We start from the raw sequence: 21470 nt of genomic DNA, 5'->3' as shown, positions 1-21470 counted from the left end.
TTACTTGTCCAAGGTCATACAGGTAGAAAGTAGCAGGGCTTGGATTTGATGCCTTCTGTGGCTTATCGACTATCGAGGCAAACAGGGTTAAGTGAGTTGCCCAGGGTCACACCGATAGTAAGTGTCAAGTGTCTGAGGCCAGATTTGAACTCAGGTCCTCCTGAATCCAGGGCCGGTGCTTTATTTACTGCATCATCTAGCTGCCCCCTATATAGGGGATTTTTACATCTACAGCGGGTTAAACCTCTTTCACTCCCAAGTTGCAGTGTTTCTGTGAAATTACAAGTCTATAGGAGTGATCTCTAAGGTGAGAGCAGTGGTTTGGTCCAAAGGAATATGATGAGATCAGCCAACCAGACATTTGGCTTTTGCCTAAAAGAACTCTAATGAAGAGTAACCCAGGTCTCCCGAGATAGCCCATTCCACCCTTGGCTAGCTCTATTAGAAGACTTTTCTTAAATTTACTTGCTTGCGCTTCTCCAACGAATGCAGGATGGGAAACCCTTGGATTCAAATCCAGGCTCTGCTACTTAGTACTACCTGTGTGACCTTGAGCAAGTGACTTAAGCTCTCTGAATCTCTGTTTCCTCATCTATAAAATAAGAGGGTCGGCTTAGATGACCTGCCCATGGTCGCAGAGTCACTAATCCGTGGAGTCTAAACTTAAGTTCAGGTTTTCTGACAAATCAGAATTGCTCTTTCTGCAGTTGGCTTGTGTTTTGTAGAAATGTTTGGCATCATTTTCTGATACTCTATTTTTGGAGTAGAAGAGAAACATTCTGATTTGGGGGTAATGTTTTAGAAACACATTTTTGGTTCCAGTTTCTACTTACAATTAGCTGTGGTGCTGCGGTGAAAGGATCCAAAAATGGATTGGATGTATCTGCAGGGAATGTCTTTATCTTTAAAAAAAGAGAGACAAAGAGAAGGATGTTATTTTCATAGCACAAGACTAAAGGTGAAGTTAAGTATGTCAGTCTATAGCACTATGTTTTAGAATGTAAAACTGAATCGGTTCATGATAGTGCAAAAATATAAAAGTAAAACCTCAAAACATAGATACTCAAAGAACAAAGGTGAAGAGCTAACTAGGTGGCTTCATCCATGCAATTAGACTATTGTTCAATCATGATGACCATACCTTGATTTGTATTTATGCTTACCCGATGGAGAGCTGATGGTAGGTGTCATCACAGAGAATACCCTTCATCAGGGTTTTCTTCATTGTCACAGGGATTACCAGGCATACTGGATCCCAGTGGCAAGATTCAGGGCTTTCTACATAAGAGGGTCACATTTGTTGTTGAAAAGGCTCACTTAAGAGTTGGGGTAGATAATGAGGAAAAGGCTATTACTCGGATTTGACTCACAACTGAGTGCCGTGAGTTAGTTCAGGAGCCTGGTGGCCCCAGTGCCATCACAGTTCCCTTAGAAGGACATTGAAGTTTCTTGTATACCCTCACATGCACGTCCTGTAGATAAACTATGGGCAATGGGGGTGACCTTCAGAGGTAGATTTGCAACCAGACCATCCAAACTATGTTTTCTCGATGTATGCTAACCCAATATTCAAGAACTTTACAGTGGTTGTCATATCATGTAACATAATATCAGGATTGGGGTAGGCCCAGATGTCATAGGTAGGCCAGTCCTAAGGGTATGGACTAGTTCCGGTGCTACCCAAGACATTATAATCTCTTTTGAAAGAGTCCCAAGATGGCCTCAATAGGCCCCCCCTGGTTGTCCCCTCTCTCCAAATTCTCTTTGCACCAAAAAGTTCATCTTCACCTTGCCTTTGTACTTTACCAGATAAACTCCCATCATTCAGTGCATCCCTGCAACAGACTTGGCGTAGGTTGGAAGGGAGGGGCTTCCAAAGTCTGCTGATGCCTAATGGCCCAAAGAATTTTGCTAAGGCCAATATTTCTGTGAAAAGCAAGGCATTGTTGTGATCCTCAACCCACCACAGACTCTGCTATATCGATAGCACGAGATAGAAGAATATATATGAAATATAAGGAAGGGTTTAAAAGCAGGAAGGAACATTCTCCTCCACTTGATGAGAACTTGGTGGGGAGGGGTTCTCTCTTGGAAACGCACCTGTGATGATGGCCCACGATGATTGATAACTTTAAAAGAAACTGTTCTTACATTTCTGCAGTGAATACAAGCTGTGGCCCCTACGGTATGTATAGCTTATGTCTACAGAACCGTGAGCATTCTCATCCTCCCAGCGGTTTCCTTGGCAGGACACTCTCAAGGCTGATGGGCGTCTACATAGCTATACCTACCAGCCTTGTTTTGATTGGAGGGCCCATGCATGCTTCATTTTTCTCTTCTTTCATTTGAATAGAAATTTGAGGATAGCAACGAGAGGGTGCAGGGTTTATGGCACTGGAGCACTCTGCCTGCTCATAAGGAGAGGAGAGAAGAGGAGGAAGAAGAAATGAGAGGAGAGGAAAGAAGGGGAAAGTGGAAAAGGGGAGAGAGGGAAGAAAGAAAGGATGGAAGGAAAGAAGGGGAGGAAGGAGGTAAAGCTCAAGAAGCATCCATCAACTTTCCACCACTCACGTGCTGGACTCTCTGGGGCGCCCCCCACTCCCTTTCCTCTCCCAACTTATTCCTTGCCCCTCCAGTTGCCTTCTCGTCCCTCCCTCCCACTTGGTTTCCTCCTCCCTCATTTCTCTTGGACTCTTCTCCTTCTCTCCAAAACATAGTTGGTTTTTTTTTTTCTATTAACAAGACCAGACTACAAACCACCAATCCTAGGCCCTTCCCACACCCAAACTTGGATGTATCTTGGAAGGTGTGTGTGTGTGTGCGTGTGCATGTGTGCGTGTGCATGTGTGAGTGTGTGTGTGCATGGGGGTGGGGGGTGGTTTGTGTTTAAAAAGCATGGCTTAGTTCTGAATGGTCCCTTTGGCTTGTTTTCTGCATTTAGGTCTTTTGAATCTCCTTGAAAGAAAAATCTGTGTGTTTGCATTTTTTTTTTAAGTGAGGCAATTGGGGTTAAGTGACTTGCCCAGGGTCACACAGCTAGTAAGTGTTAAGTGTCTGAGGCCGGATTTGAACTCAGGTACTCCTGACTCCAGGGCCGGTGCTCTATCCACTGCGCCACCTAGCTGCCCCATGTGTTTGCATTTTTGGTCTCCATCTTAAAGCTAGAACTTGGTTGAGAGAAAGGCCATTCAATGCCTTTTCTGATTCCCTTTATGTCCTTTCCCAGGACCCAAAACAGTGCCATACCCATAGTAAAAGCCAAGGAATATTTGTTGAGTGGAATGAACAGAGAATAAGTCTGATGTTATGGTAGTAACTCAAATTCTGATGCTAGTTTTTGTTGGAAATTTGAATCACTGATTCTAGAAAAAGACATCTTTCAGTATTTGATTGAATTCAGACATTTAGTGGGCCCTGACTATGTGAAAGGCACCATGTTAAGTATTGGGACTGCACAGGTAAAAGCAGCACAGGCCCTATCCTCACTCAGGAGGTTCTGGGGGGGCAGATTTGGGTGGGATACAACACATATACAAATAAATGATATAAAGCAGAATGGAATAGGGCCAAAGGAGAGGTACAGACAAAGTGCTCCGGGAAAAATTGAGGAGGGAGAAAACACTCTGATTTGGGGGGGAATTAGGGAAGGCTTCATGGAGGAGGTGGTGCCTGAGGTGGGCCTGGAAGAAAGGGGAGTCCAGCAGGCAGAGATGAGGCACAGATGCATTCCAAGCATGGAGAATGGCCTATATGAAAGCAGAGAAGTGGGAGAACAGCTAGTAGCCCAATTTATCTGGAATATATTGTGTGTGGAGAACAAAACAAACTACTACGGCTTGAGAGGTAGGTTGGAGTTATTGTGTTTGTTTATTTTTTTTTTTTTAAGTGAGGCAATTGGGGTTAAGTGACTTGCCCAGGGTCACACAGCCAGTAAGTGTTAAGTGTCTGAGGTCAGATTTGAACTCAGGTACTCCTGACTCCAGGGCCGGTGCTCTATCCACTGCGCCACCTAGCTGCCCCTATTGTGTAACTCTTTAAATGTCAGGCTAGGGAGTCTGCATTTTTTTCCTCTGGGTAATAGGGAGCCACAGAGGGATTTTTGAGTCAGAGGTAATGTAGTCAGACCTGTGTACTAGAAAGATTATTTTTGCTGTTAAGGAAGTTTTGTTGTATTGATCTTGCTACAGAGAACAAAAAAAGGTCTCCTGTCAGAATGCACATACATCACTATCCAAGGAAATTTTAAAATCTTTTTCTTTTTCCAGATAGAGTGTTCAGACTGTTCATTATTCCTTTAGATCAAGGTTTGTTTTTTTTTGTTTGGTTTGGTTTTTTTGTTTGTTTTTTTTTGTTTTGTGTGGTTGGGTTTGTTTTGTTTTTTGCGGGGCAATGAGGCTTAAGTGATTTGCCCAGGGTCACACAGCTAGTAAGTGTCAAGACCCTCTACATATTATTTTGTGCATTTAAAAAACATCATTCTAGGGGCAGCTAGGTGTCACACTGGTTAGAGCACCGGCCCTGGAGTCAGGAGGACCTGAGTTCAAATCCAGCCTCAGACACTAGCTGTGTGACCCTGGGCAAGTCACTTAACCCCAATTGCCTCTCACACTCACACACACACACACACACACACACACACACAAGAATTAACAAAAAACATCATTCTGATAAGGGGTCCATAGATTTGACCAGACTGCCAAATGGGTCCATGATACCAAAAAAAGGTTTAGAACCCCCACTTTAGACTGTAGGCCCTGGTTTTTCAAAGTGTTGTTGTTGTTTAATCATTTTAATGATGTCTGACTCTTCATGACCCCACATGAGGTTTTCTTAGCAAAAATACTGGAGTAGTTTGCCATCTCCTTCTTTAGCTCATTTTATAGATGAGGAAACAGGTAAATATTGTTAAGTGACTTGCCCAAAGTCACACAGTTAGTAAGTATCAGAGGCCATATTTAAACTCAGGGAGATGAGTCTACCTGACACCATTTTTAATGAGCAGTAATTTGTTATTTTTTTAAAATTTGGAAACAGATGAATCTTTTAATTTTTTTCCAGATGAATCTTTAACATGTATCCTTCAAGTGTGCTGGCTATCTGCTATCTCATGAGGTTTTTTTTTACATGTTCTAAGCTAAGTTAGTTTATATAGATACACAACAATGGGACCTTACCCTAAGCAGAAAAGAGAATGAAGATAGAACCACTCTCGAGGAGGAAAGACAGGGGGTGAGGTAAGGAAGGGGAGTTTGCATGTTACTATGGTACCACAACCCCAACCTTTGCTTCCAAAGGGGCCATAGAAGTCACTTCTGTGATTCCCCAGGGAGTATATTCTGATTCCCCTCTGCCTCAAGGGAAGGGAGATCCAGTATTAGGACCCTCCAGATATGCTTCAGGAGAGAACCTCACAGAAGATGTACTTCCTGGGAGGTGAAAAAATACAGTCAGTGCTTCCGCCACTGTTATTTGGCTTTGGGGGCACATCCATAACAAGTTATGAGAACTTACAATATGTTTGCTAGTGAGTCCATCGAGATAATGTGAAGAGGCCTGATTGCATTCCAACCAGGAAGAATGGCCTTTAGACACATCATCCAGGCCTTTATCTATCACTGACTTTACCTGGGTGTATGACCAGCAAAACAGCATAACTCACCTTGTCCTCAAAATTTACCCCTCCTCATGACTTTGTTATTTCTGTCAATCCCCCCATCACCTACCCTCCCAGGCTCGGAACTTCAGTGTGGCATTTGATTTCTTCTCTCTCATTCTCCTCAAGTCTGTAAAATCCCGTGGATTCTATTTTAACAGTATCTCTCACATCTATCCCTCTTATCCACTCCCATTGCAAAGCTCTTAGTTTAGATGGTCAAGCTTCTTGCCTGGCTTATTTTAATAGTCTCTTAACTGGTTTTCCCAGCTTTCATCTCTCCAACCCACCATTCATATGGCTGGCTACCTCAGTAAACAGTTCACAACAGCCTTCTTACTCAAAAAGTTTTAGTGATTCCCTGTTACCCAATGAGTAAAGTAGAAACAGACTGAATTTTTAAAAAATAACTTATGGTGTTGTTTACATCACAAACTGAAATGATTTCTTAGGATTTCATCTTCCTAGAATCACAGAATCAGAGATTCTCAGAGTTGGAAAGGACCTCATCAATCTATATCCAATATCCAGTCCAATCCATATCCCCCAAAGACTCTCCACTATAACATACTCGAGAGAGTAGTCATACACTCCATTCTGAAAAAATCTCCAAAGGAAGGAAGACCCACTGCCTCCCAAGGCAGCCCATTCTTATTGGAGAATGCTCTAATTGTTAATATTTGTCCCCTACTGACATCAAGTCTAAATCACCTTTTTTTAACTTCTTTCCCCATGACAGCCCTTCAAATACTTGAGGGCTGAATCTTGGAGTTCAAAGGAATGGTAGTGGTCGTACCATGAAGGGAAGTATCTCTTCAACAACATCCCAGGAACTATTTGTCCTTTCTTTGAAGGCTTGCATTGAACGGGAAATCATTACCCAATGAGACATCCTATCTCACTGTTGAATAATTCTAATTGTGAACCACTTGAACCATTTGAACCACTCTCTGCCCCACACCACTGATCCTAGTTCTCTGGAACTCTGAATAATTAATCAAATCCTTCACCCGCCATGGCTGTTCACCCCCTGTCTCTCAAACACTACTGCAAACAAATTTTTTTAATCAGACTGAGTAAAATGATTTATTAAGCTGTCTTCATTCCTTCAGGAATTTGGTCAGACAGGACACAATCAATGCTCACACAATGAGCCAGATTATCTGGGGCTTAGCTTCAGAGTAAACTTTTCAGGGTAATCACATACTTTAAAATAGCTTATTAGGCCCAGACTTCTTAATGTCAAATGTTTTGGAGGATTTGCACACAACCTTAAACAAATTTTGAGCTACCTGTATCCCTCTGGTTGTATTTGGTCTATTTTCTTTTTTTCTTTCCTTAGGGGAAAAAGAGAACTTGAATCATTATTGTAAAACCTCTCATGATTCTGTTGAATTGCTTTTAAGCTTTCTCTTCTCTAAGCTAAAAAACCCAAATCTTTTAATTTTTCCTCCTAGGAAAAATGATGTTCTCTTCCCACTCTAAATATGTTGCATCTGATGCTGTTTGGGGTTTTAGCTTGAAGCCATTCCAGGGTAAAGTCACAGATCTTGGGGTGTAAGGGATATCATAGACTATCTACAATATTCCCAACAAGGAGTCAGTGATTGTTCAGCTATATCTGGAAGACTTCCAATAAGGAAAAACCAGCTACTTCCTGAAGCTGCCCATCCCATTTCTGGATAATTTTATAGGAAGTGCTGACTCATATCAAATCTAAATTTGCCCCCTTTTCTTTTTTCTTTTTTTTTTTAAGTGAGGCAATTGGGGTTAAGTGACTTGCCCAGGCTCACACAGCTAGTGTTAAGTGTCTGAGGCCGGATTTTACTCAGGTACTCCTGAATCCAGGGCCTGTGCTTTATCCACTGTACCACCTAGCCGCCCCAATTTGCTCCCCTTTCAACCTCCCCCCAACTGTTTCTAGTTTTGCCTTCTGGTCACCAAGAGAACAAATCTAATTTCTCTTCCATGTGACAGTCCTTCAAATATTTGAAGATAGCTATCATGTTCTCCATCCCCCCCCCCCTTCCCCCCACCCCACCCCTGCGTCTTCTCTTCTCTAGGCCAAATATCTCTAGTTCCTTCAATGGAACTGAACCCTGCTGCCAAAGTGATCTTTCCTTATGAGTAAATCTAACCATGTGACTATCCTACTTAACCAACTCCAGTAAATTCCTACAGCCTCTAGAATAAAATATCAATTTTTTTTTAATTGTGGGGCAATGGGGGTTAAATGACTTGCCCAGGGTCACACAGCTAGTAAGTATCAAGTGTCTGAGGCCAGATTTGAACTCAGGTCCTCCTGAATCCAGGGTCGGTGCTTTATCCACTACGCCACCTAGCCGCCCCCAATTTTTTTAACAATCTATACAACCTGGTCCCATCATACCTTTCCTATTACCACATTCTGAGATCCAGTCAAACAGGCCTTTGTTCTTTTCTTCTCTCATAATACTCCATCTCTCATCATATTTGTTCTAGCCATCCTCCCTGCCTAGCATGTACTCCTTTCTTACCTCTCCCTCAAAGAATCTTCTTCTTCCATTAAGATATAGCTCAAGCATCATCTTCTACAACATTAGTGCCCTTCTTCCCAAATTGTTGTTCAGTTGTTTTTCAGTTGTGTCTCTCTCTGTGACCCTGTTTGGGGGATTTCTTGGCAAAGATACTGGAGTAGTTTGCCATTTCCTTCTCTAGCTCATTTTACAGATGAGGAAAGTGATTCAAACAGGGTTTGGTGACTTGTGCAAGGTCACACAGCTAGTAAGTGTCTGAGGCCAGATTTGAACTCAGGTCTTCCTGACTCCAAGCCCAGTGCTCTACCCACTGCACCACCTAGCTGCCTAATGACCATACTTTGGGTCCAGCTATTCAACCAGTTCTGAGTTCGCTTAATTTTATTGTTGTCTCATTCACATTAATCAGTGGCACAAAAACATTATCCAGTATACAGATATCATAAGTAGATAGGGACTGATCATGTAGATGATCAAAGAAAAATAGATGGAAAACCAAATAATGTGATCCATGGAATGTTAGGAGACCCAAGGAAGGTCTCCAAGCATGTTGGGAAGATCCTCTGTGGAGGGTTTGTGGGTAAACTTGGAGAAGAATTGAATAGTATGTGAAAGTGTGAATGGGTTGTGATTTTCACCACTGAGTGTGCATACCACATCTGTCTAGCCAATAGGAATATATATTTAGTGCTGGAAGAGGAGTCCAAGACCTCATCACAGCCATGTTCCTTTTCTGCCCCTGCCTACCCACATTTCTGTAAAGTTTATACAATTAGCAAATGATAAATCTAGGAATTCAAGCCTTTTTGCCTCTAAGGTCTCATGCTTCTGAGTGTGATTCTTCTGTTGATTTAAAAAAACAACAACAAGGAGGGACCTTAGGTAGGCTTGTGTTTCTAACTTTGTAGAGGAGATTATAATAATGGCTAGCATTTATATGATGCTGTAAGAGTCCACAAAGTGCTTTATAAATACTCTCTCATTTTATCTGCACAACAACCCTTGGAAGCAGGTGCTTTAATTACCATCTCCTTTTTACAGATGAGGACACTGAGGCACAGGAAGGAAGGAAACAAACCTGTATTAAGTGTCTATGAGGTGTCAGGCATTATGCTAAGTGTTTTGCACATATTCTCTCATTCGATCCTTACAACAACCCTGAGAAGTAGGTCTTATTATTAGCCCCATTTCACAGTTGAGGAGACTTAAGACAGAGGTTAAGTGATTCGCTCAGGGTTAGTAGCTAAGAAGTGTCTGAGGTCACATTTAAACTCAGAACTTCCTGACTTTAGGACCAGAGCTCCATCCAGTGCAATCCCTAGCCTGCCTTGATTATCCTTAAAGTTCTTGGGTAGGGCAGGAGAGAGTCGTTGTTTTTGTCCTCATTGGTATTTCATTGAATGTTCTAGTTTCTCAACACCTTAGACCCTTGAGCTTATCTAGGGAGCCACTTCCTGTGCAATTGTGTCAGTCGTACCAATGGATAGCCTGGGTCCCCTTGTACTTGACCTAGTTTGGCTATGGAAGGAGTCCCTAAACCCCAAGCTTGGACGCGGCATCTCTATGCTGGGGTAGGCTAGAGAAGGGCAGGGATTCAAAGGTGGAGGGAATCTTAGAGATCTCTTAGTCCAATCCCCTTATTTAAAGATGAAAAAACCTGAGACCCAGAGAGGTTCAGGGATGTGCCCAAGGTTACCCAGGTAATAAATGACAGGGCTGGGATTTGAACCAAGGTCCTTTGAATAGAGCTCTCTTTTCCCTGCATCCATGCTGATAAATGAGCTGAAGTAGCATGGGCAAGGACTCAACAAAGGAGCTTCCAGCTGGTACATGGGCTTTTGGCAGTTCCTAGAAGGAATGTCAGGAAATATAACACCTTCTTCAGCAAAAACCTGGACAAGGGTATTTGTTAAAACACAACACATGAATTAACTTTTAATAGCCGCTGCTGGGGTGTGTGTGTGTATGATATTTTATTTTTGGCTGAGAGCTGCATTTTTCTCTTCATATAAAAGTAACATGTAAAAGCATATTAAAAATATAAAAGTAATAATAATAGCTAGCATTTACATGGCACCTTAAGATTTGCAAAGCATTTTACCAATATTATCTTGTTTTATCCTCATAATAACTCTGGGAGGTAGTTACTATTGTTATCCCCATTTCACAGATGAGAAAACTGAGGCATACAGAGGTTAAATGACTTACCCAGGATCACACAGCTAATAATTGGCTGAAGTCAGTGGATAGAGTGCTGGGGCTGGAGTTAGAAAGATTCACCTTGCTGAGTTTGAATTTGTCCTCAGACACTAACTCGCTGTGTGACTCCGTGCAAGCCACTTAACCCTGTTTGCCTTAGTTTCCTCATCTGTAAAATAAGCTGGAGAAGGAAATGGCAAACCACTCTAGGGTCTTCGCCAAGAAAACCCCAAATAGGGTTATAAAGAGTTGGACGTGACTAAAATGACTCAACAACAACTTCATTCCAGATCCAGTACTCTAGTCATGATGCCACTAGATGCCTAGTAAGCCATACCCTATACTTCTCCTATCCCCAACAAAACGAGAAACAAAAATCCCCAAGTCAAACCCTAAAGTCCTGTGCTTCCTAGTTTATTAGATATTTCTTTGTTTTCCTTTAAACTAGATAAATCCAAAGTACAAGGGAATGAAACGAATGACTCTTCTTAGAGACCTGCTTAATTAAAGATGACTAAAAAAAAAATGACTAAAAGTAGATAATTCTCCGCTAAGTAGCATACCAATGAATTCCCCATTGACATATATGCTTTAGTATTTATATGATTTTAGTAAGAAAAACCTTGTACAGTATTGGCATAAGGGAAGGACATTTGTCTGTTGTTCTATATTTCTTTATATTCTTGTTTTATTTAACAACAACACCATGCCCTGAGGGCTCCTTCTACATTACTGACCTTGATTCCTGAGAATGACTCAGTGTTTGTTTCCATTGTTTCATGAAAGCTCTGAGCTCAAAGATAAACTGCTCATTTAAAACTCTGCTCTCCATCCTGTGACCAGACAGATACCTTTCACCAGTCTAGTCCAAAGACAGCTGTTTGACCTTTGACCCAAAGAGGCCCACACATTCTAGATCTTGAAAGATGGGCGGAAGGATAGTCCAGTGATTTCTGAAGATCACATGAGTCACTATACTCGCCTTCCTGAACAGACAAGTTTCCATATGGAGACAACAGGATCCAGAGAAATTCAGTGCCACTATATTCTAGTTGTATATCTTTTCCATGTTAGGGTAAGCTCCCTCTTGGAGCAGCTAGGTGGTGTGGTAGACCTGAGTTCAAATGTGGCCTCAGACATTACATGTGACCCTGAGCAAGTCACTTCACCCTATTTGCCTCAGTTTCCTCATCTGTAAAATAAGTTGGAGAAGGAATGGAAAACCACTCCAGTATCTTTGCCAAGAAAATCCCAAATGGGGTAATGAAGAGTCAAACATAACTGAACAACAACTGTAATCCAAACCTAATTTGATTAACTTTTATATGCCTTGTGAGTGCCTCATTTTATCCCAACATTGACCCTGAATAGGTCTCCAGTGTTAAGCCCACCATTAACAAAAATCTTCAAGGGCTCCATTTTGCTTATGGAGTAAAATTTAATCTCCTCATCCTGGAATTCAAAATTGTCCATGATGTGGTAACACCCTCCTTTCTGCAGCCTTACTTCATGTTACTTCTCTCCCTGTACTTTTTGCTCCAGGCAAATTGTGATATTTCCTGACCTTTGAACACTGTACTATCCTCTGTCTGTACTTTTCTCAAACTTTCCCTCTCTTATTGGCTTTACTTGTTAAATTCCTGCCCACACTTAAAAATTTTTATCAAATGCTACCTCCTCATCTAGCACTCCCTGATCCTCCAGTAGTAATGATAATGATGGTGGTGGTGGTGGTAGTGGTGGTAATGATAGCTAACACTTACATAGCACCTACCATGTGCCAGGCACCGGGCTAAGCCCTTTACAACTATTACTTCATTTGATCCTCACCTCACAACAACTCTGGGAGGTAGGCACTATTATAATCATCTCTATTTTATAGATGAAGAAACCAAGGCAAACAGAGGTTAAGTGACTTGCCCAGGGTCACACAGTTATGAAGTATTTGACTTCCTGACTTCAGGATCAGAGCTTTATCCACTGTACCACCTTCCCCCCTTGCTCTTCTCATATCACTTTTGTGGACAACTCTCTAATGTTTACCATGTAAAAGTATATATTATACTAATCTTAGTGTATCACTCCCCTACTCAAGCAACTCCAATGGCTCCCTATTCCTTCTTAGAATCAAACAAAAACTCTTTTTTAGTTTCTAATGACTTAACAAACCTATCTTTCCAACCTCATTAAGCATTATTCCTCTTCTTGCATTCATCAATCTTGCAAAACTGGCTTTCTCTTGGTTCCTTACATAAAACATTCACTTACTACCTCCAAGCCTCTACCATAGTTCTTCTCGCTTTCACCTCATAGAGCACCCCTCTTCCTTCAAGATGCAGCTCAAACACCAACTTGGACATGAACACTTTCATGATTCCCTCAAATTCTATTGCCTTCACTCACAAATGATTCTGCATTGAACTATTTTGTATTTATTCTTCTTCTACCTACATATACCTACACTTATGTTTTTGCTGTCTCCTCATCAGGAAGTAAGCTTCCTGCAAGAAAGAATTATTTCCTCCATGGTATTTGCCTCTCTAATGCCTGCTTCAGTGCCTGGCAGGAGTTTAATAAATACTTGTTGATTATTTGTTTGTGTTCATATTTTATTCTACTCCTAAACTCTAAAATCCAGGAGAAAAGAGACAAAAGAGGGACTCTGCCCATCACTTAGCATAGCATTCTGCACACATTAAGTGCTTAACAAATTTTTTTTGATGAAGCCACCATCACATTAGTTCCTCACTGTTCAGAGGACTCAGAACTTTGGTGAGTTTTTGATTCACCTCTTGATTTCTACAAGTTCTCTATTTGCATCTCTCTTATCTATATGACCTCTAAAATCTCTTCCAAATAGAAACTTTATGGCTTTGAGCTTTAATTATAGCAATAGCCTCTTAACCTACATCCCTCCCTATGATCTTCCCTCCATGAGTCCATTTTGTACTCTGTTGCCCAAATCATCTCCCTCCAGTTCTGAAAGGAATTGTGTTATTCTCATCTTTTTTTTTATTCTCATCTTAAAAGGACCATCAAAGTCCTCAGCCTACCTTTAGAGAACCCACCCTGTCCCACTGACCCCTCTATTATCAAGCTTGATATTCCAGTTCTTCAAAAAAAGACCCCATACATTCTAGCCACAGGGATCGGTTTGCCCTGCCACACACACAACTTGCCCATTCTTACCTACACGCCTTTATTTATGATTTTATTTTAGGCTCTATTTTATTTAGGTTCCCTTGGATTCCCTTTCTTTCACCCCTAGTCTTACACTAACTTGTATTTTCTTTAACACTTGACTACAAACTTGCATCTCTAAAAAACTTTCTCTGTTCCATTTTGATTATTTACTTACTCTGCATCATTTTATGTATTCCACATACCCTATTATTATTCATACTATTCCATGGAGATGTTTCCCTAGTCAACCAGGTTACAAGCTCTTCAGAGCAGAGACTGTATGCCCTCTCTTTCTTTTGTATCTCTCAGCACCTAGAAGAAAATTTTACTTTTGGTAGAGCCTTAACACATGTTTATTCACCAGCTAAAAGAAGTATGACCTCATTTTACCTGCAGAGGAAACACTGATCCAAGTCTGTGCCAAGTTTAGATAATATCTCTAGCAGTCAATAGGACCTTCTCTAAATGGTTTATGGTCAATAGTTAACTATGTGATACAGAAATATATTAATAAGTTAGTGGACATTTACTTTGGGTTTTGGAAATTTGTCAATAATTTTTTTAAAATAGTAATTTTAATAAAAGGAAAACCTTATGGTGACTGCTGGGGTGATAGCAGTTGCTTTTATTCAATTTTGAATTTTCATTAATTTCAGATCCTGTGTATGAGTAGAAGATAAATTTAGCATAGGAAGATTGCAGGGTTATTGATCCAGAATTATGAGATTTGTCCATCAAGGAATCTTAGTAGAATGTAAAATACCAAGGTCATCTCTGGGCCATATTTATCAAACTGCAAGAACCCTGTGACAAACTTGTACTGGGTAGAACCAATCTACTTTCCTCCCTCTGATGAATGTGTGTGAAGGGCAGAGAGCAGGAAGGTGTGGAAGCAACACCTGAGTGGGCTGGTTGAAAAGCAAGAGGGAATCACTAGACGAGCATTTGAAGCAGGAGAGTAAAGAGTGGACTGCTGGGGAAGGTACAGCAGCAGATGGATACCTGGCATGCAGCAGCCAGAGAGAGGGGGCTTATATAGAATTAGGTCATCACACAGACACATGAAGCCAAGAAGCTGCAACACAAGCAGGGACGAGACTGACAAAGAATGGCTTAACAAGTGAAACTGCTGTGGAAAATACTGAAGTTATACTCAAATATGTGAAATATAACAAGACCCAGATAGCTTCTTCAAGGATAAAGGTACAGAAACACTGAAAGTGTCTATCATATATACCAAAACCTGAAGGAAAAATGCAGTCCCAGGCATTTATTGGAATGAAGGACTTCAACTCATATAATTGAATGTATGTTGAATACAATATTGAATTAACCTTTCCAAGAGGTATATAATGATTTACAATGATCCAATATGTGTCCCATGTTTTATAGCTATTCTTTTTTTGTAGAGATTTCTTTAAAAAGAATTTTACTTTAAAAAGCAAACCCTAAAATTTACCATTGGTGTAGCTTCTGTGAAATCCATCAAAAGGTCACCTGGTCCCAAGGTAAACACATCTCCTGTGTCAGAGGGACTCTAAAAAGGCAGAAAATGTTTCCAGGTCAACATCGGCCCAGCATTTTAAAGTATAACATATACTATATTTAATGAGAAAAGTACAGTTATATTCCATATTTTTCCCCTTTATAATACTAGTATTGGGAAATAGGACTAGCCAACATTGTCTAGACTATTTGTGAAGATCCAAAAGTGTTGCTCATGCTTTCAGTCAATGTAGTTATTGCCGCAGACTCTTATTTATCTGTGTGTCTCTGAGTAAGTCACTAACCTCTGTCTGCCTCATTTTCCTCATCTGTAAAATGGGGATCATAAGAGGACCTACTTCCCAAGGTTTTTGAGATACTATTTGTAAATTTTTTTGCAAACCTTAAAGAACTATATAAATGTTAGTTACCATTTCTCAAGGGCATAATTTTAAGGAATGCAGGATTGTTAATTTTGGAGTCTTGGGTCTCATTTCTGTCACAAGCTAGCTTTGTGACCTTAGGGAAAATAACTTCTTTTAGCCTCAGTTTTCTCATCTGTATAATGGAGGTGGGGGAATGGCCTAAATGACATTTCCAATCCTTTGCAGATTTAAGATGCTATGATTCTAAGATTTTACCTTAATTACATTTAGATAATAGAGAAGTAGTTAGGTTATACAGATGAGTCAAAGGATAGAAGAAGTAAAAGATTACATGTCAGGTATGGCGCTGCTTCTTGTATAAGCTTTAGTTACACTGCTCTCTACATTTTTTGTGTTGAACTAAAAGGGGATTGAATGATATGTTTTGCAAGTCTTATGTATATGTACTGTATATTTACAGCATAGTTAGCCCTTTGTACATCCCTTTCCCCTCTCGCACCTTTGCACGGGGGGATAGCTGGTTTTGCCCTTCTGACTTCTGAGGTGTGCTGATTTTCTGGGATGCTGGAGATGCTGGTGGTCCTGATGCAGTTGTTGCCATGGCAGCAGCCAAGGCTGGAGGAAGGTCATCTTCATCACTGTGGTTACTGAAAGTACATGAAGCTCTGCTCATTACAACAAAGGGGTTTTCCAAAAGGAAGGAGATTCAAGAAGGATATGTCTTCACAGGGACTGACCTAGTTATTTTGTTCCCTTAATATTGACCAAGCAGCTTACAATGTTGTTTCCAAATTATTTTTTAAAAAGCTATTTGCTACAAATTATCTCCTAGAGGGAAAATGAAATGTATTTTTTTTGATATTTCACATGCTGGCTTAAATCTAATTTGATATTTTTCACTGCATATAATTCCCTAATAATAGTAAATTTGTTCTCAATCCTTTTTACAGCTGCACCAGTGTTCTTTTAAATATGATTGTCAGGAATGAAGATATATTAGATCCCTTGAACAAAGACTGAAAAGTGCTGTCACACACTGATGGTGCTGAGTGCATGTGCGCACATGTGTAGTGTGTGTGTGTGTGTATGTGTTTTCCCCCAAGATAGCTACAGATTCAAAACTATGAACCTAACACAATTCTGTTAGCAAATGCAATTTGTTGAAGTTTGTTGTCACATCCAGCCCAGACCTGGACTGCAAAAAACAGTCTGACAAAAAAATAGTGATTCTTTAATAAGGACCCTTTTTGAAGTCCATCAAATCCTCATGAGGCTTTAAGGTTAAAAAAAAAAAGCCTCCTTCAGTTGGAAGAGGCTATCATTGTCAGGGGTAGGAAGAATTCTTTCTTCTCTTTTTTTTTTTGTCTTCTGTTTGGTCATCCTGCCTTTTCAATGCTGATGCTGCTCTGTGAGAGCCCTTGAAGAGGCTCCTTACATAAGAGTCATTTTCCCACAGACCAATTTTCTTAGGTTGCCTTGGAAAAAGAATCACCAACATGTTGATTCTTATAGAAGAGCCAATTCTTTTTTTCAGACCTGTTTCATCCTTTGTGTCTCCCCTATTCACTAACAGTCACTAATTCCTTTCATCAAAAAATATTTTTTCAAAAAAATTTAAAGAACAAGCTCATGTTCTTGATAGAGACAGGGCGGTCTCCACCATCAGGAAACAAAATGTTTTAATCATGTTAAGTCCCCAGTAGGGTAAAAAGCAGTCATCTGATACCACTTGAAATCCCCTTCCCCCATAATCTTTATCACTTTTACCATAACCCACATGGTAGATTGTGTGTGTGTGTGTGTGTGTGTGTGTATGTGTGTGTGTATAGAAATAGTTCATGGAAGGGTACAAAAAGTGACTGGGTCGGGATTGGGGGTATGGTGATGGGGGAAGAAGGGAACTTTAAGAGGAAATTGCAGTGATATAAAAACAAAAGGTTACAAATAAAACTTTTTTAAAAATAAAAGGAAAAGAAATAGTTTATGGAGTTTTTCTGGCCTGTTAAACTTGGGACTCCAGTTTCTACTTTATAGTGTTATCTTTTCTGAAGCCATGCCAAACCTTCATGTGTTTTATTTTATGATCTGCTACTCCTTCCATTGCTTTCCATTCTGCTCAGTTTGCCCCTTTTCCCTTTGTATTCAGGCATTTACAGATCATTTTGAAAATGGGACTTGGTCCAGGTGCTTCCCAGCTACAGATATTCAGACTCCTCATAACAGACTTTCTTAATGAGAAGTCTAAACCCGATTTCACCAATTGGCCTGAAAGTTACATATCACCTATTCTGAATTACTTCAGTACATCCAATCTTTCCCATTCCTTCTGCTGTCACTTCTTACAGCACTGGAACTTGTCTGCCCTCTCTGAGCATTTGGAACATAGTCATCCTGGACACCTGATGTTCTCTTCCCATTCTAAACTTGTCCTTTTTTCATAAATAGGTGGGCTTTTATCTGATTAACTGTGATTAGCCTTCCACCTATCCCAACAGGATATCTCTCTCCACCACAAAATATAATTTTTAAAAATACATGTTTTTACTCTAATTTTTTTTGGCATATAAGCTTTAAGATGTCAGGGTCACTTATTATGTATGTGTGCAAACTTAGTACTCACTAATAATAGAAAACTATATCTAGGTAGTCTTTGAAAAAATGGATATACTTATTCTGAGGAAAACTGAACCATACCCAGAATGCGATTTCCTATTAGAATATATGTAGAAGCAGCAGGTATGGGATTACATTCTATGAAGACCACATATCCTTACTTCCTATCTTCTATCTTCCTATCTTTGGCTGTGAAGTATCCCTGGAACTGTTATACTGTTTCTGGGGAAAGTTGGAGAACCTAGCCCTTCACTCATAGCTCATGATTGGTCATGGTCCCTACTAACATACCAGCCCTGACTATTGTAGTGGGCAGCATTAATGTATTATATGTGTTATTTATGTTGTGAAAGTGAAGGACAAGAGTTAGTTAGCCTGGTCCTACGTGAGTATCCTTGGAACATAATAAGAACAGAGGAAGTTTTTCAGCATTTTGGAGTTATTCTCTGGTAACAATTATGTCTCTTCCTTAAGGATTAGTCTACAGATGGCTTCAGGAAATTACTCCAGAAAAAAATATTTACACAGAATAAAAAGAAGCTACCCCAAACTTTCTCATTTAATTTGTCATCCTCTATAGAGAATTTACAGAAAGACATGGACAAGAATAATATAGAAAAGATGGAGGCACCAAGAGCTACAACAATGGAGGAAGGACCCACTCTGATACAATCCTGAACCTTTTAAAATATGACCTAAAACATAACTACTGTGTAAAATATGAAAGTTCCCTCTCCTCCTCACCCCATTTAGAAAGGGAAGATATTACCTTTGTAGCAACACATGAACTTTTATGGAGATGGGGAGAAGAGGAGAAAGAAAAAGGAAATAACTATTATATATGCATAGAATTCCCTTAATTTTTGTCACTGTAATATATCAATGAGAGGCAGCATTGAGTATTGGATGGAGACCTGGTTGTTTATCCAGACAGACTTGGTTTCATGTTCTGTTTCTGACACAAATGGGTTATGTAATCCTGGGCAAATCCTAAGCCTCTCAATGATCTGTAGTCAACTCTCTAAGACAATGGACTCTTTTTTTTTTTTAAGTGAGGCAATTGGGGTTAAGTGACTTGCCCAGGGTCACACAGCTAGTAATTGTTAAGTGTCTGAGGCCGGATTTGAACTCAGGTACTTCTGACTCCAGGGCCAGTGCTCTATTCACTGCGCCACCTAGCCGCCCCATGACAATGGAGTCTTTACCGGCATAAAATACCCGGAATGCATAGCACTGCATGTTTTGGAAGGAGACTCTATATTCCATCTATTTTTTGAAAATGAGGATGACAACTCTAAGTTTCAGATAAAGTGCCAACCTGAACTGGTGAACCAAGTTTCCTCGTGCCTGAGTTCCCCATACCAACAAAATCACAGGTCCAGTCCCTATCTCTGATGATAGGATGACAGGGATTTCCATGACTGGCTATGAAATAGCTCAGGAACTCTTGTGATGTTCTGAGAATCAGTGGAACAAAGTGGATAGAAAGATGGTCTTGGAGTCAGGGAAGACCTCGGTTCAAATTCTGCCTGCATGTGTGACCTAGACAAGTCACTTAATCCCCTAGTGCCTCAGAGTCCTAGGCAACTCTCTAAGGCTATAAATAGCAGAATAGGAACCAATCAGCATTGCAATGGTTAAAAAAAATGCAATCAAAGATCTTCCATGCTTTTCTTCCTCCCTCCCCTCCACCCACCCCAATACACCAAAAACTTGCAGTGTAGAACTCACAAACTGTATTGTCTTGTTAATTTTCTCACACGTGGGGGCTTAATTTCTTGCTTCTCTTGCTTTTCTGTAGTTGGCTGAGTGGCTTCTACTTTTATAGAAGGAACAGGGCTTCTGGAGAGAGAAAAGAAGTACATGGTGATATTTTTGCTTTAGTTATTGTTTTCCCAGCTAAGCCACACCTGAATATACTGCCTTATTTTGTGAATTAGAAAATTCATTTGTTTTGTAGAATGTTAATTCTTTGAGATCAGGTACTATTGGTTTTTTGTCTTTTTAGCTATACCTAGTGTCTAGAACAGTACTTTAAACATAATATCTATTTAATAGATGTTTGATTATCAAATTGAATTTATTTCCCTTTCTTGTTTACTTATTGTATACATTTATTTATTTAGAACGTAAAATTTTGTTTTGACCTAACCAACACCCAAACAAGCCCTCTGGGATATAGCTATAGTTAACATCAAAGAGGGCCATGTCCTTAAACTTTGATAGTATAGTATTAACCTTCACTTTTTTTTTATTGGAAATCTATTTTATTAGAGATACATTTTTCCCTGATAGCATCCACTTATTTATGTCATTCTTTTTTTTTTTTGATATAAGGTATTTTATTTTTTCCGTTACATGTATAACCTTCACTTATATCCATTTCCACAGCATCAGCATATCCAAAATAAATGCACATCAAAGGGAGAAGAAAAGGCAGAGCAAGGGTCTTTCTGGAAATTATTTGTCCACTACACATCCACTCAAAAAAAAGCAAACTACATTCTGAATATAGTCCTATTTTCCCCCTAAGTTCCAAGGGGTGTAACTGCCTATTATTTCATTGCTGTTCAGTTGTCTTTCAGTTGTGTCCAATTCTTTATAATTACATTTGAAGTTTTATTGGCAAAGAGACTGGAGTGGTTTACCATTTCCTTCTCCAGCTCATTTTACAGATGAGGAAACTGAGGCAAACAGGATTAAGTGCCTTGTCCAAGGTCACACAGCTAGTAAGTGTCTGAGACCAGATTTGAACTAAGTACTATGAGTCTTTCTGACTCCTGACCCAGCACTCTATGAACTATACCACCTAGCTAAGTGCCTAATTCTGTTAAGGGTACTACGATCTTGACAATCATGGGCTTCATAACCTTGAAATTATTATTTGTCTTTTTCCTCAATAACTTCCTAATTGTCTCTGTTCTTCTGATCTTTCCTCCTCTCTAATCCATCCTCTGCTGCCAAAGTGATATTCCTAAAACACAGATCTGATCACATAAACCTATCCTACTCAAAGATTTGAACCGTTTCCTATTGTCTTTAGGATAATAAGGCTCAGTCTGGTTGAGCTCACCACAATCTGCCTGTCTTTCTAGTCACTTAATAGCAATAATAGACAGAGCTAGAAGGGAACTTAGAAGTCACTTAAACCAACCCTCTCATATTCCTCATACAGGCTCATAGAGTAATTCACCCAGTCACTCAGGAACTCTGCAGAACCCAGATCCTCTAGCACCAGGGACAGTGCTCTTTCTATTGTATTGTGTAAGCCTTCTTTCATGTACTGCCTGTTCAAGTCAAACTAGTCTACTTTCTATTCCCTATAAACAATATTTCATCTCCCAACTCAGCCTTTGCACAGGTGGGTATCTCATTCTCCTTCTTCCCTGTCTAGAATACCCTCCCTCTTCCTCCTCCTCCCCTCTTGCCCTTAGA

The 21470-nt window shown here is 40.1% G+C and overlaps 1 protein-coding gene across 1 annotated transcript in view; it reads right to left on the bottom strand.

The window, feature by feature from the left end:
* EPB41L4B (erythrocyte membrane protein band 4.1 like 4B) overlaps positions 1–21470 on the bottom strand; it is a 255236-nt gene that overhangs the window by 12263 nt on the left and 221503 nt on the right. The window contains exons 21-25 of the mRNA XM_043977633.1: positions 19767–19877; positions 15922–16069; positions 15011–15088; positions 2292–2411; positions 834–902 (exon numbers count right to left, since the gene is read on the bottom strand). Of these exons, the coding sequence (XP_043833568.1) occupies positions 834–902; positions 2292–2411; positions 15011–15088; positions 15922–16069; positions 19767–19877 (526 nt within the window). The remainder of the gene's footprint in view (positions 1–833; positions 903–2291; positions 2412–15010; positions 15089–15921; positions 16070–19766; positions 19878–21470) is intronic.

Source organism: Dromiciops gliroides, chromosome 1 (assembly GCF_019393635.1).
Source record: "Dromiciops gliroides isolate mDroGli1 chromosome 1, mDroGli1.pri, whole genome shotgun sequence".
Classification (NCBI taxonomy): domain Eukaryota; kingdom Metazoa; phylum Chordata; class Mammalia; order Microbiotheria; family Microbiotheriidae; genus Dromiciops; species Dromiciops gliroides.
The sequence above is the reverse complement of the archived record's forward strand: the minus strand, read 5'-3'. Positions and strand labels throughout refer to the sequence as shown.